The following is a 16,980-nucleotide window of genomic DNA, read 5'->3' as shown; positions in this document are numbered from 1 at the left end:
AGATTGATGAAAACATTTGTGAGGACCTGCTGAAAAATGAGGATTTGGCTCCCATTCTTCTATGGAAAGAAGATGGACAACGGCCAGATTGAAAGAACATCTCTGAGAAGGGGGCAACCACCAAAGCTTCCTACTTGATCGTCGATCGATTTCTTCAGTATCGTGGTGAAATGGAAACTGTTCGGGACGAACAGATCTAAGAAGGGGGCAGTGTTACAAATGACCAGTGACAGGAAGAGGTTAACGTGTGACCCCGACGAGATAACACAGCAGCTGGTGTTCCCTGGAATGTACATGTATAAACAGAGACAGGGTGTGACGTATCATTACATGTTATTCCTAAAGGTACTAGCAATGTCCTGTGACAGATAGAGGTCACAACTTGTGACCCCGGCAAGATGACACTGCAGCCGATGTTTTCTGGAATCTACATGTATAAACAAAGACAGGATGTGACGTTTCCTCACGTGTTATTTCAGAGGATACTAGCCGTGTTTGTGCAACTTTGGACAAGCGATTAGGGACTCTATATAAGCCAGAGAGTTAATGTTAAAGTCAGTCGTATGGAGTCGTGAGTGAGCTGTTACAGTCGAGACAGACTATGTAAGACGTGTGCGGCTCTGTGGAAGAGAAATGTGTACGACTCGATGCAAGTTAACTAGGGTAGAGTAACTGGAGTGGACTACTGTCGCTAAAGTCTATACAGCGAACTACAGTGGACTTGAGCCGTTACAGTCGATACAGTCGATGTAAGACGTGTGCGGCTCTGATTCGGTAGACTTGAGTACGACTTGGTTCAGCTTTGGGAGACCTGGAGCGACACTGGGAAGTGTGTCGTTGGTCTGTTCTGTGGAATACGGCTCGAGGAAAGTTGAGAAGAGATGAATTGCAACGAAGTGAAGAGATGAATTGTAACGAAGTATAGCTAACTGTAAACTGACAGATATTGTACAGTCTTCTACGCTACATGTTACAGTAACGAATTGTTAGAGTTAATAGTCATTAAAGTTATATGAAACTGAAAGTTTAGTCGTCAAGTTCTTTGCTGTGTTTTTATTTGTGTGACAACTAATACATCTAGCCAGAAGATTCAGAAATACGTAACAATATCTATATCTATCTCTATATATATCTATCTCTATATCTATCTATCTATCTATCTATCTATCTATCTATATATATATATATATATATATATATATATATATATATATATATTTATTTATTTATTCCCTTTACTTTCATATTCAGCTTGTTCTATTGCCAGGTAACTGTGCTCTCATTGTATCTTTGTTCTTTAATGTAAATGCCAGGAATGAGAAAGTTAACATGGGCGACAAAAGAATAAAAGAATGTCCATACAATTCTTATTATAGCACTGCAGCTTTATTCTAAAGTTTGCAAGTCTGGGGAAGTGCTGCAAGCAGGGCCGGTCTTAGGGCACTGCAGCCTATGCGGCCGCAGTGGGCCCCGCACTTTCATAGCGCTAACTCTAGTTTACATTATTAAATTAAACCATTCTAACTTATAATAGGGTCTCCGTTGTCCTGTGATTTTCCAGGAGCTCCTGGAATTTTATGAAATTGCAAAGTATACGAAAAATGTCACGAATATCGCCTGAAATTATTAAAAATATCCCGAAAACTCAAAAAAAAGTTCTTAAAGATAGAACAAAAATTAATTTCGGGTGTCATTCAAATTGGAAAACGGTATTGTAAGCTTTCATTTAATAAAAATAATTGGGCGAATTTTAACCAAAACAGTAAGTTTTAATTCTTAATTTACTGTAATAGTCAATGGCATTTAAGTATAGCTCTAAATCTATCTTGATCTCTTAAACAAAATAAAAAGCGATATTTTGCAAGTCGATAGTAGGCCTAAATCTAAAAGGAAGATCTGAATGTTTATCGGATTTATGTTGGAAATCTATCTTCTATTGTAGATGGCTCGTAAAGTTAATTTGATCGAGATAAAGCACTTAGTAAAGTACGAATAAAATGCAAAGACGAATTTATTTTCTAACAAAAAATCTTAATTTTCACTTATTATCCTTGTCCCTACCCAGATGAGACCCCGCGCTATCTGTTTTGCATAGGGCCCCGCAATACGTAGGACCGGCCCTGGCTGCAAGCATTTATTGCATTTTGAAAACAACATTAACAACAATGCACCCCGACCTTCTTTGTAGAACAAAAGGTGTATATATTAGATGAAATGAGGGCTTAAAGGCAAAGTCTTCACAACACAATCACACAATGACAAAGAAAAAATATTAATTGGGTATGAAATGACCGGGGATGAAAAGACCGGTCACCTAAAACTATGATGAAAATGTTTGGACAATATATGTATTTATGTGTGTGTGTGATGCAGTTAATTAACATTCTATTCTCTGAAATTAAAATACCTCTAAATGACATGCGTTTCAAATTGCCTCTGAAAACTAAGTGCTTATGGCATTAGGAGTCTACCCTATGCGTTGTGATTATCAAATTTAATTATCTCCACAACAGCTTCTTCAAGTAAATGCATTTTTACAGTAAATACTGGGATATTTTTCCGTTGTTTGCCAGAATGAAGTAATTGTTTCTCTACATAGAAGGAGTAATGATACCTATAGATCTGACTTGACTAACAATAGGCCTACATACAAGATATTGTAATGATGCATTGTCTATTGAAATTGCATTGACTCAATACATAAATTAAAATTAATGATTTGGTAAAGAACTACATAGTGATGTAAACAAAGATTGTAAAAGTACAATGCTATTTAAAAACATGTATTATGCTACATGCATAGACCTCATAAATAGGAATAAACTAATCAGAATAGGAAAAGGATTGTTTCTATTTAAAGCCTTTTTAAAAAGGTATGCATGTAGTATGTCTCTAGTTCATCTTGTCTATTGTAGACCAATTACACAAACTAAAACTTTACACCGAATAAAACTGTTTTGCTTATCAAAATCGTTAAAGCTATTTGTTGAACTGAAAACGCCTGAGGCCTAATAGTAAACGAAACGCAAAACGTACTAGAACGCAAGGATCTATGAGCGACAATTGAATTTGGAGTCATCACTTCTCAAAGTTCTGGATTAACATACAGAAAAATTAAGCCATAGCTTAGAGCTGCCGACAGATTGGACCACCACCCCTACCTCAAAAAAAAAAAAGTCAGAATAATCAATTGTCACCACTGGCGGATCCAGAACTTTGGAGTGGGGGGGGGGCGATTTTTTTCCAAACCCTAACCCAAACGCCCAGTAAACCCTAACCCTATGAATAAACGTGCGTACAGCATATATTCACTGCAGAAACGCATTCTCCTGACATCTGCTGCTTATTACATATTAGTGGGTTAGGGTTAGGGTTAGACCAAAACCGTATTCTTGCATTTTTCACTGCAGAAACGCATTCTCCTAACACCTACAGCTCATTGTTTATCAGTGGGCCCCGACGCCAAAAGCGTTTCCTTGCATTTTTCACGGCTGAAACGCATTTTCCTGATATCTACAGCTCATTACTTATTAGTGGGGTTCGGGGCGATGCCCCGACTCCAAAAGCGTTTTCTTGCATTCTTCACTGCAGTAACGCATTCTCCGGACCTACAGCTCATTATTCATTCTATTATAAATGACCTTTTGAATAATGTGGAAAAATATTCTAATATGAATTTATAGTCCCTTAATACATTGCAAATACAACCGATTTGTTCTTTGAAAAGATAAGATACCCAACATATTTAGATTAAGGCTTTGAGGATCGCCGCCGAAAAAAAAAATTCGATTAATAATATTCAATAAAATGTAAGCATAAATTGTGAGTTATAGTCCTAAATTTATTTAACTAGAAAAATATGAGATAGAGTAAAGGTTGGAAAAAGTCGACTAGGAAAAGATTATCTGGCTTTTGAACTCATCTCAACCGTGACTGTTATATTTAAAAATTTCGTTTGAATTATAACTTTTCCAAAGCAAAGTCTTTCTTAAAATAGTTATGATAAATTCATGTGAAATTACACAAACTCTGTCTGGAAAGGGGAAGGGCGGTAAAATGAAAACGGTTAATCCTCCCTCCTTTTTATAATTTCTGCTAACGATTGCATTTTGAATTAAAGAATAGAGGTTGGGCGACTCAATATAAGAATTTACTTTATAGCATATATAAATTATATTAGTGACAGATTTTTTTAATTTTGTAATTTCTTACTATAATACAAAAAGAAAAAGTATTGGTTTGTCCGATGGGGGGAAGGTGATTGCATGTATCGCACTTCCACCTGTTTATATTATATAGATATTCGACTAATTTGGTTCACATACTATGATTTTTCCATTAAAGTAGGACCGCCCCCCCACTCAAAGGGTTTAGATGGGAAGGGCAGTAGAGGTATTCGCTCCTCCCCTTCCAATCGGCCAAAGATGAACGACATAATATAAAGACCGATTAAAATACCAATAAAAAGTTTTAATCATATAGATATTTAATTGATTCTGTTAGCAAGCTTTGATTTCTACAAATAAATAGGACCGCCCCCCCACTCGAAAGTTTATGGTGGGGGGGGGGGGCGGATTGATGCCATCGCCCCCTCCCGAACCTACCAGATCGGCCAAAATAATAAAAGGGGGGGGGCGAAATAATCTAAAAATAGGTTGAAATATAAATAATTAGTATATATTATTAACATAAGTAATAAATTCGTATACAAATTGTGTGAATTCTATACTAAAATTAGTCCGCCCCCCCCCCCTTCGGGGGGGGGGGGTCGGCCGAGTGGGGGGGGGGCGATCGCCCCTACCGCCCCCCCCCTGGATCCGCCAGTGATTGTCACATTGACCCATATATACTAAAATATATTATCGATCATTGTTCAAACAAAACGCTCGTAATTTCGGTAATCTTAAACATTTAAATATTATTATATAATAGAAATACAATGTGCAGTATTTAAATGCCTTTTCTCTAAGCACGGGCTCTCTCTTCATTTAGTAATTTACAATCACATTAAGTTGGCTTTATACTTTGATTGTTGACTTATTTAGAAAGTTGTTTTGTATTATTATTGTTTATTTATTACCATTTGTTATGTATCCGACACCAGGATTTTCTACCTCAATAATTTTATTAACAACGTTTTGATTTTTTAAATTTCAGGTTGGGTGGTTTTGCATAATTAAAGGGCTGATATTTGTTTTTAATGGTATTTTAATAAAAAATAAATATAACCGTTTTCTAATTGTTAAAGTCGGTATAACTGTTCACTTTACAGTTCAGTTTACAGTACATATTACATCATAACAGCTTGTAAAACAACAACATTGCAATAACGTATTGAAACTATGCCATGTCCTTTTGAATAGGTTTAATGTGAGAAGCAATGCATACATTTTAAACATGCTTCGATTTCTTACGTAGGCACGAAAGACACTTATAGAAGTATTTATAGCATATATATGTTACTTTATTTTGTCAATAAAATAATAAATTGTAATATTTTTGTAAGCTGATAGATCTACATCTAACTATAAAGAATCTACTTAAACGAATGAAGCAAAAGTATTATGTTTTATAAACTAGACAGCAGTACAAGCACAGAAGATTCAGCATTAGAAAAATAGAATGTCGGGATATGGTGTGAATTCAGTAAAGAAACATTTTTTTTTACAAGATGAGATTTTATGCTGGGTAGCAGAAGGAATGGCACGCTTTTTTTTTCCAGCGCTGATGCCCATGTTTTTTCACTGTCCATAGCTTTCTTGGTCACTGTCTCTCTTCAACTAGCTTTGCCTAGGTGGTCCACGACTCACTGCCGTACATTAGTGTACTCTGAACTCGTAGACTTTCATTTTGGTCGGTGTAGTGAGCTTCTGGTTTTCCAAAACACTTGGCATGACTCTAGCGAAAGTCGAGGCAATCTTCCCTACGTGTAAATTGATCTCATCTTCTAGATACAGGTCATCTTGAATTGAAGATCCATTTACGGCATCCAGCTTGTTATCGTCTATGAGGATGGAGGGTGGTGCTGTAGCAGGTGGTCCCATGACATTTTGTTTTCTTCGTGCTAATTGTTAAGCCATATTCTTTACAGGCCTGAGAGAAGCGGGACATTAGTGACGGATGCTTCTCTTGTGAGTGTGCCACTACCGCTGCATCGTCCGCGAATAGCATACCACTTACAAATGTGGTTCTGAATTTAATTTTGGCCCTCTGTCTGGCAATATTTAGAAATTTGACATTAAATCTGGAATGGAGATAGATGCCTACGGTGGATACCTACCGGTACCAACTTTCTTGTCCTGTGTCTTGGCTCTTTTCACACTTTTTTTTTTACAGAAAGCTTTTATCAATTCATTCTGTCTGTCTGTCTGTCTGGTAGAAAGTTAATACTCGATATTTCTCTTACATCTAAACTCGGATCAAGCTGAAATTTTGCAAAATTATTTCTTGTACCCAATAAAACAACAATGATTAACGAAACAAAATTATTTAATTAAGTATTGGTAATTAATTTTTTAAATTTGGTATCTGGAATAAGGGAAAGAAATTGTACTTGTGTTATGAAATACAGACGTTACTTCAGAAAAGAAGATGATTACGTCCTACAATTTTCATTAGGACAATCTAGCCATGCATGTTTAATAATGACTTAAGCTCAGCCAATTCATTGGTTTTCCTGGCTGACTTAGGCAACCAATGCCATGGTCTAATAGAACTAGGGAAAAAATAGTACGCCTAATTGCAGGAATCGTTCCTAGCTAATGGAACAATGAATGTAATCTATCTTGTGTCTTTCTGTGTATTTTATTAGGTTTTGTTTTTTAAATTTAAGATTATGGTTCAGTGTTTTAGGCTATGTAGTTGACTGATAAGGTGGTAAAAGTTGAATTATTCCCGTTTATACTTTGGGAGAAACGTTTGAAACTAACAATTAATAAATTACTATGAAACCTATTTTCATAATGCATTTCTATGTCACAGTGATTAGTTTATTGTCTTGATGAGGCTTTGGGTGCTTTAGCCCTTGAATTCGAATTCAGGTCATTCACTTTTTTTGTTTGCTTTAGAAATGCATTTAAAAAACGTTCACCCAGATACCCCTTTATTTCTCAGCCCACCCCTTTCCAACTGGTACAGACAAGTAATAGGATCATAGCGTACTGAGAGAGCTAAATGCATGACATTGCGCTAAACAAACACAATTTGGTAAAAAATATTTTTGTAATCGCACAAATTTATGAATGTTAGTCTAGATCTCTTACAAATTTAATGACATGACTGATCCAAATTTTTTGATACAAATACGCTTAATATAAGCTTTTTAAAAACGTTTTTTTTATGTTTTTTCTAGTTACACAAATATCAGCGATTTGGACTATCAGTTGGAGTGACTCGCCCAGAAAGATGCCTCTTTTATCGCGGGTGGCATTCTCCCGAACCAACAAGCGCTAGCAGGCTGGATCGAGAGTCGAGAGTACGATTGTGGTCGCACTAGTTTTTTTTTTTTTTGTCATCATTGTCAGTTCGGGGTCTGTGGAGCATTCAAAGGAGCCGCATGGAAAGCAAATCTAATTAGCTCTTATCTAGGTTGACTACTAGAGCCCCATACCTAGACCTAGCGGGTCCTTTATTGCCGATTCATCTGTATGGCAGTAGAAGGCACTTGATGTCAAGTGTTTATTACGTTTATTTAACTGGCAGGTTCGGAGGTGCCTTGATTATAGTTCAAACACTTTAATAATCAATAAAGTAAGAAAGTGCTGATATGTTTTCTTGAGTTTTAATTATTTAAAACTTGAACTTGAAACAATAAATGTAGGCCTATGTACAAAGATATATAAAACAGATACATGATTCAGTGAAAATGATCAATGAGTAAATATTTACTTAAAAAAAACTAGCGACTTCTAAGTCTAACTTTCTAGCTCTCTCTCTCGTCTCAAGTTAACACTCCGCCTTTTATATCTTTCTTTAGAATCAAGAACCGTGACATCTTAATTCCCATCCTTGACTCCTTGACTCGATTACATTTAATTTTTCTTTTAATTGTTTTTGTAATTTAACCTAAGTTAATTATGTTTCCCTGCTGTAGCCTTGAACTAAGCTTTAATCGGCGTCTTTCTGGCATTAAAGCGTGAGTGCGCTGACTTGATTTGAGATAGGTACAATGTCCTCATTTAGTGAACAATGTGGTGCCACTAGGAACTGTGTTTGTAATTTAAGCTATGTTAATTTTGTTTCCCTGCTGTAGTCTTGAGCTAAGTTTTAATCGGCGTCTTTCTGGAATTTAAGAGTGAGTGCGCTGACCTGATTTGAGATAGGTACAATGTCCTCATTTTCTAAACAACGAGGTGTCACTAGGGACGTGACACTTGATAGGTAGATTTTTATTGTATAAAGGGTCATAAATTAGAGTCGGGCTGATGGTATCTGCCTCTTGGTGGCTCCATCCTGTCCTACTAGTATCAGGTTTGTAAGGTGAAGGGGGAGGTGGCTGAGTGGTTAAGCGCTTGGCTTCTAAACTCGGGGTCCTAGGTTCAAATCTCAGTGAAAAATGAAGACTGGGATTTGGATGTCGGGATTTTTAGAGAGTCCCTGAGTCAACCCAACCCTAATGGGTAACTGACTTTAGTTGGGGGAAAGAAAAGGTCGTTGTGTTGGCCACATGACGCGGCGTGTTAACTGTTGGTCATATAAATAGATAACCTTAACATCATCTGAGTAATGTATCGTAATTTATCGCAAGGTCTGATAGAGGAAATTTGCACTTATTCTTCTAATAGCCTAAGTATTCTGTCAGTTGGGAGTCAAAATGACCGCTAGGTGTAGGTGGGATTGAAATTAAATGTGATTCTTTTCTCTCCGTCGGTTTACTGAAATAGATGTAGGAACTCTTAAATCGCCTATTTTACAGCTAATCAACTTATCCAACCAACTATGACCATCCATCTTCAAGATTTAAATCGTAGTTTCTATAGTTAACTATATAATTTATGTTTTGTACACATGCAGTACGTAGCCTTAAATAGTAAACAAATACCCCCCCCCCCCCCCCCCCAAAAAAAAAAAAAAAAAAAAAAAAAAAAAACTTAAAATACTAGTTGGCAGCACCATAGTAAATCACACACAAAAAAAAATATAGCAGCAATCATATCATATTGAACTTTTTAAGGCACTTCATAGACATCATTCAAAATATAGCAGTTTTTTTTAGAACTAAATTTATTAAAAACACTATTTACATGTATTATAATTTATATTTAATGATTTCAATTTTACTCTGGGTAATTATCGGGCTTGTGGGCCTGTGACAATGATCTACAATATTACTTAACAAAAATAATTTTTAAAATCTGATCGCCTATTAATAAATTTTTGGACCCTAAATCATTTTCGTGCTCTTCCTACTTAGTTCTAGAATTAGATCTAGATATCCAGATATAGATTGTAAACAAAACATAAAGTTTGACAACACTGTAGTGCTTTGTTATAAATTTAGATTTTTTTTCATGCCAGATAAAAATGCATTCAGAAGCCAATCGATTTAAAAAAAAAATAGTTTACATTTTTACATGTGATCATTTTGTTCTAAATTTTAATATGATTAGATGTAGATCTAGAATTTTTTGTTTTTCGAAAAAAAGAATACTTTAAACAAATGCGACCCTTAGTAGTAGATCTATTTTTGAAACAAAATTTAAATTATCCATAAAGCTTAATCATTTATATAGATCTAGTTAAAGAAAATAACTATTCTAAAAGGCACACGGACATGACGTATTATAATGGCTCCCAAAGAAACAAATAATAGCGTTAAAATACTAAAATTACGCTTTTTAAATTCCTAGAGGCATTTTAAATAAAAATTAAAAACAAAACACAATTCTACTAATCTATATCAAACCTATCTTAATTTGTAAGTTGTTTTATTTTTAGTTTAACGTCTAGATCTATAACATATCTTATTATATCTAGACTAGAGTAGAGATTATTTAGTAGATATCTAGAGTAGATCTAGATCTACTACTAGATTTCTAGATCTAGCCTAGATCATGATAGATTATCAGATAGATTGATAGATCTAGCTAGACCTAGACTAGTACTAGTAGCCTACTAGAATCTAGTGAGTGAGTAGTAGAGACTAAGACTAGTAACTAGAGAGATCTAGATCTAGATTAGATCTATTCTAGTAGAGAGAGTTAAGACAAGAGACTGAAGAGTAACTGAGTAACTCAGTTTAGTAAGTGAAGAGTCTTTAGGCCACCTCGATGTATTATTATTAAATCTTCTTTAATTGAATGTTTACTACCCAACTTCCGCATAAATATTGCGCATGGACTATTTTGTCACACTTCCGACACGTACAGCTCCCTTTTATATTGAGAGAAAGTAATTTTATCTGGGGTCAAAGTAGACTACTGTAAAACTTAGCTTTTTTTCTCCCAAGGGGAAGTACGAGATAGGGTCTGGAGCTAAGACAATTTTTAAGCCCCTAGATGCATTACCCAATTAAAACCCAGATATAATGCTTCTAAATAGGCACTAGAAACAGATAAATTGTACAACCCAGACTCTCCTTTCCCACTTAAACATGGTAAATAGGGGGTGGCCAACAAGTTTTACCTTTTCTGAATAAGAAAACATATTGTCATATGACGCTAGTCATCAAAGGGAAATAACTTGACACCGTACATATGGGGAAATATAAACAAATTGTTATTGTTTTTTTTTTAAACATTTACAAGAATAATTTTGTTGTTTGTTAAAATAATATAGTACAAAATGTATATTTAAGTTATGTGTATGTGTTCTTGTGTGTGTTTGTTACATGTTTCACAAAAAAAAAATTCGTAACATATTTTTATTAAAAAAAAGTTAATGTGGTGTATGCAAAACGTATAACCATTTATTTTAAACCATTTAATATGCAACAAATGTTATAGCACTTGAGTGCACGCTTATATACAATAGTAAATTGGCATCAATGGGCAGCTAAAAAAAAAAAGTCACAATAGCAATATCATTGTAGACCTCGAGCCTACAATTATTGATCGACTAGGTGCGCTAAATGGCCATTGTGTGAAACATCAACATTCTAAGAGATTGTCAAAATCAAAAAAGAGTGTATACTACATGAAGTCTCCCCCCCCCCCTTTTTTTTTTCCCTATTTCCACGTCTCTTAAGCATACCATTACACGGTCCAAAAAAAAAAAAAGCAGGTGAGAGAGAGAGCAGGAGACTAGCAATTATCTGACTGGTACCAAAAAGGCTAAGGTGAGACAGGCACGCACTGCGCTAGTGGAGCTGTGCTACGGGGAAAAAAAGTGCCCCGAAGGTAGACTAGAGAGAATACTTCTCCTCTTCTCCCCCCCCCCTCCCCAACAGAGGCGATTTTTTCCCCTAGCGCGACCAGCTGGGCTAGCCCCAAAGTAGTGGCCATGGTGTGACGTCAGTTACAAGCCGAGAATGAAAGCGTGGAGCGTGGGAAAAGTGATAATATGACTTGTTTCATTGCGCTAATGTACAGAATAATAAAATTAAGGATGAAATGTCTTAATAACAACATGATTAATATATAGAAGACATCTATTTCCTTTGAAGTGTCCGATAAATCTCCAAACCGGCCAACAACTTTTACAGAGACAAAAATCATGACGAAAACTTTTACGCATCAGAAAACCCAACCTACCCCTCTTCACATCAGATCTAATTTTAACTATGCGTAGTGATATATTACAAAATAGCTATTTTTATAGACAAAAGGGTGACGAATTCATTGGCACCATCAGTTTATTCATAGGTTAGACCATTACGGAGTTATGAATTTTGAAACTTAAAAATGGCCGGAGAATGGCTTAGCGTGTCCGACAACCATCCTTTACTCTAGTAGACTTGTAGACTAGATGAGATCTAACAGATTTTTACAGAGAGTATATCCTATATCTAGATCTAGATAAATTAGAATCACTAGAGTAGAACTTAGAATTTTAGTCAATTACTTGATACATTTATGATCTAATGAATCTAATGTATAGATTACTCTAGAAATACGCTAGATTCTACATTTACGGTAAATCACTAGAATCTAGTGACGACAATTTGCACACAGCCGTGAAGAAAAGTCTGTGAATTTAGTGACTTACAATTAGATCTAGAATCTAGATTTACTGTAGAGTTAGTGAAGATAATTTGCACACAGTCGTTAAAAGTCCACAAATTTAGTGACTTAGATCTATATAGAATCTATAGTATAGACTCTAGATTTATGGTAGAGTCAGTGAAGATTAAATTGCAAACAGACGTGATAAGTCTACGAATTTAGTGACTTATAGTTAGCATCCATAGAGTCTATTATTAATTCAAGGTGTATTAATTATTAATTAAACCATTTTATAACTTAAAACAGATTTCCCGCGCTCTCCTGTCAATTTACCAGGACCTCCTGGAAATCTCCTGAAATTGCAAAAGATACGAAAAAGTCCATAAAATATATGGAATATATAGACAAAAATTGTCATTTTGGGGTGTCATTCAATATGGAAAACGCTAATCCTACGCGCAATAAATAAAAACAGCTTTATGCATTAACCATAATTGTGTAATCTGGTGAAAGAAGCTTCTCGCGCCTCAAACTAATGAAGAATTACTTGAGGTCAACAATTCTGAAAGAATTAGTGAAACATTTGGTTTGGTAATTCTTACTATTGAGCGTGATCTATGTAGAAAACAAAATTATTATTATATTCTGTATGACTTTGCTACACGCAAGGCGCGTAAAGTAATTCTGTATATAGGAAAGAATGAATAAAATGCATAGACGAATTTATTTTCTAATACAAACTCTTAAATTTCACTTATTATCTGCTTCTCTACCAAACTTGGTCCCGCAAAATCCATTTTGCATAAGTCCAGCCCTGCTATTTAGTGACGGGTGAATATACATCTAGTAGATTACTTGTTCTCTTTCCATGACTTCTTGGTCATAATGGTTAAGTCCGGCACTGCTATTTAGTGTTTGTAAAATGGTTTGTTTGTAAAATGATTTATTACATGTTTTGGATGTTCCTTCAGAGTTGAAGGACAGAGGGTAATGGGAGTGAGCAGGGTTTGATAAATCCAAACGACAGTCCAGCTCGCAAACCGCACGACCGGGCAGCCATCCGTAGTGACCGGTGAATACTTGTTCTCCCCCCCACCCCCCTTCTTTTTCTCATCCAAATTCTTAAGCGACGAAGAGAATTATATATATAGATAGTAAGCAAATGTCAATTTAACATACAAATAGGCCTAGATAATATATTACAAATATTACAGGCTCTGTTTATGAGGAGGATTTAAGTTGAGTTAATACAAGATTAAATCATTACCTCTAATGCTCATGATGGCTATATTATAGTATCTATAAGATACTAAGAATGTACATTCCTACCACAGAGAAATATATATATATATAGGCTGTTTACCATTCACTTGTGAAAACTGTGATGTATGATGATTTTATAATCTTTTCTAAACCTAGATTTAAATAGGATCTGAGTGGGCCATATATGCATTATGAGTAGGCATCAACTATTTATAATATTTAATTTATTTCCTCTCGTTTATAAAATAATAATTGACCCCTTCTTGGCATTCAAGTCCAAAGTAAAAGCGATAATGAATAAAAAATTCTGATTTGCCACTTTATTATTATACTAAAAATATTAATTTGAAACAGATGTTTAAATAATTTAGTTTCTTTTGCAATATTTTCAATAAAATACAATAAAAATATTATTCGTAGAACACTTTGCCCTGGTTATTTGGTTAGTTATGAACTAGATATATAAGCCTAGAATTGTTCTCTAGTTCTATTGTAGGTTCATAAAAAAACAGATGGTTTTTCTGTACCGGCACCTTTATAAATTCTTTAATTAGTTAAAATCAAAACTGAATTAATTTACTTTTTAGTAATTTTATATACACAGTATTGTTAACTCTTTTCTCCGTAATTATTTGTCCATGTTTTGAAGGAATTCTTCATTTTTATCATTATATTTCACTACCCTGTTATGATTGGGCTTCAATAGCTTTGTTTTTTGTTATCAGAAAATGTTTTTGGTATAGAATTGAAGGGAAATGCATGCTCTTTTTATATAACACAAAGTCAAGTTTTAAAAAATTAAATATTAATTTAACTTAATGAGTTCAAATCAACGATGGTATCGTCGATTAGGAGTGAAAGAGTAAAAAGGGGAGGAGAAGCTTTTGTTTTATCATTTCTTACACTTTATATGTACCAGTACCGGTATACCAATAAACAGGTGTATGTTACATTTTTTTTCTATTTAGATAATACTAGGTCTTACTATCTTGTCAACAGACAATTGTTTACATTTTCTAGTATCAATAAAATAATTAAGTACTAGTTTTGGAAGTCATCAGAGACTATGCTTCGATGAAATAGAAATAGAAATAAACTTATTGTTCTATTTTTAATTGGTTGTACTGACAGTATTCTAACATTAAAAAATCACGCTCCTCTCTGCTTACTAATATTTTATTAGATCAATTGCATACTATTTTATTTTTTGTCCTACATTTTTGTGACATTAATGTTGACTGTAAAGATCTTTTTGTTTTTTTTTTCCTTTCAGAAGATAATTGCTGCATAATGACTTGGACGTGACTACAAAATGGAGGAGCAAAGAAAAGAATCAATGGGTTTTCAGATTCAGAATCTTATCAAAGATGATGTGAATAGCCTTTCCAAGTCCAATCCTTCACATCTAACTCTTCTAAGTAATGATCAGATGCAGCAGAACAGAGTTGAAAGTCTCATGTCTTTAATGCCTGATCACGTTAAAATTGAACAGGCTGCTCATGAAAGGTACTGTGCAGGTGCCAACGCTCCATGCTATCATATGCCTGATGGTCTTATGAAAAGCACACAACTTCCTGTTCACATGCCACTTTACGATATGCATTTCAAATATGAAACCAACAGTGCCATTCAGAAAAACAGTAACTTTGATGAGAACAAGTTAATGCCAGTATGTGGTCAGTACTATCCATCTGGTGGTATGAGAGGTCATGGAATGGTGGAAGCTGGGATGCCTATTTCTGAGATAGAATCTGAGGACCAGATGGTTAGACGGCCTTATAAATGCGATCTTTGCAACAAATCTTTTCAGTATAAGTGGCATTTTACTAGGCATCAGCAAACACATACTGGTATTAAGCCTCACCTTTGCAACATATGTCACAAATCTTTCAGCAACAAAAGCTACTTGATGCATCATCAGAAGATACATACTGGTGAATGCATCTATGTCTGCAATGTGTGCCATACAAGTTTCGCCACTAATTACCAACTTCGGCGGCACGAAAATGTTCATAAGAATGATGGGAATTACCAGTGCACGACATGCAGCCGAATTTTTAACACAACTGACAAGCTGAAGCGACATGAGCGGGTCCACTCAGATGAGAAACCTTTTGTCTGCCTGGTTTGTGGAAAAACATTTCTCACAAAGTTTGAGTACAAGCGGCATGAGATGCACCACTCTGGGGAAAAGCCATTTGTTTGTGAGGTCTGCAACAAGGCCTTCTTAACTAACCACTTCCTGAAGCGCCACCAAAGAATCCACACTGGAGAAAAGCCTTACGCATGCGAGACCTGCGGCCTGTGTTTTACAACCTCTTTCCAGCGTCAGAGACACAGACAGAAGCACCCTGGTGTGAACCCATACCAGTGTGATATATGCAACAAGGTTCTTAGCTCAGAGAGCAACTTGGACATCCATAAACAGCTCCATGCCATAGAATTACACTACAGGTGTGACATTTGTGGCTCCAACTTTTCCAAAAACTACTTGCTGAAGAGGCACCAACAGATTCACTATAAGAACAGGACCATGCTTACATAATGCTACTTTTGTAATGAAATTTGTAATTTAAATCGTATTCAGTGTCAGTAAAAAAAACATTTGAAAACTTTTGTTTGACTAATTTAAATTCAAAGGAACATGCCACTTCTCAAATATTGGTTTTGTTGTGAATTTGCATCTTGTATAGTCACCATATTTTACATTTAAATAATTTGCTTTCTTTCCTAATGAAATATTTCCAATTGTACAATGTATTGTAATATCCCTGGCTATGAAATCAGTATATATTATATATATATATATACATATATAGTTTTTAATTTACATATATTGTTGTTTTTTTTTCAGTTTTGATTTCTATAGTTTATAATAAAAGGTTATGCAATGTTCAAAATTAGCACATTTGTACTTACTTGTATTTCTCATTTCATGGTAATAAGAAATGAAAAGGTGGAAAACTCAATAAATATCAATAGAAGAAACATTTTTGATTATCCTCAATAGAAATATTGTATATAAATTTTATTCTCAATGAAAAGATATGAGCACAGTACATACAACATTCCTTCTGATACATTTTAAGCTCCTAGCTTGAAAAATAGTTAACAAAAAAAAAAATATTTTTACAATACATCTATTTAACTCATACCTTCAAGAAACTTCTGTCTAGGTAGGCTTTAATGATATTCCAAGAAATTTTACAGTTGATGTATATGGTTGGGAAAAGGATTACTAGCTCTTTAGCCACACTAGGAAAACTCTAGTTTGATTGTTATAATTTTAATATTGTTATAATTTGTTTAATTTGTTATAATATTATAAAAGTATAAAAAGGAATATGTTTCAATTCATCTAGAGAACTAGAAAATATTTATCCTGAGCAGATTGTAGGCCTTTGCATTCATTCAAGAGTGTAGCAAATTAATGTTCAGGAACATTTTGTACTTCCTCTAAATCTAAAGGCTTATCGTATTATTATTTTTCAAATCCAACTTTCATTAGTTATTAAGAATGGCTATATAAGTTACAACTTACAAGTAGAAAGGAGGTATTGTATTTTTGAAAAAGGAATTATATGTTTTTTCTTGTTTAAATATTAAGTTTCACAAC

General features: G+C 34.6%; 1 protein-coding gene across 1 annotated transcript; it reads left to right on the top strand.

Annotated features, from left to right (window-relative positions):
* Positions 1–9,772: 9,772 nt before the first annotated feature.
* Positions 9,773–16,977, top strand: LOC106053180 (gastrula zinc finger protein XlCGF52.1-like). The gene is made up of 2 exons (XM_013208672.2): positions 9,773–9,916; positions 14,638–16,977. Exon 2 carries the CDS (start codon positions 14,677–14,679, stop codon positions 15,907–15,909), a length of 1,233 nt encoding a protein of 410 aa, XP_013064126.2. The 5' UTR covers positions 9,773–9,916; positions 14,638–14,676; the 3' UTR covers positions 15,910–16,977.
* Positions 16,978–16,980: the final 3 nt, after the last annotated feature.

The sequence above is a fragment of the Biomphalaria glabrata genome, chromosome 14 (genome assembly GCF_947242115.1).
Source record: "Biomphalaria glabrata chromosome 14, xgBioGlab47.1, whole genome shotgun sequence".
Lineage (NCBI taxonomy): Eukaryota > Metazoa > Mollusca > Gastropoda > Planorbidae > Biomphalaria > Biomphalaria glabrata.
This window is presented reverse-complemented; position numbering and strand designations above follow the sequence as displayed.

What these genes read in the sequence shown, in the direction of transcription:
- LOC106053180 (XM_013208672.2), top strand. Translation starts at nt 14,677, where the DNA reads ATGGAGGAGCAAAGAAAAGAATCAATGGGTTTTCAGATTCAGAATCTT.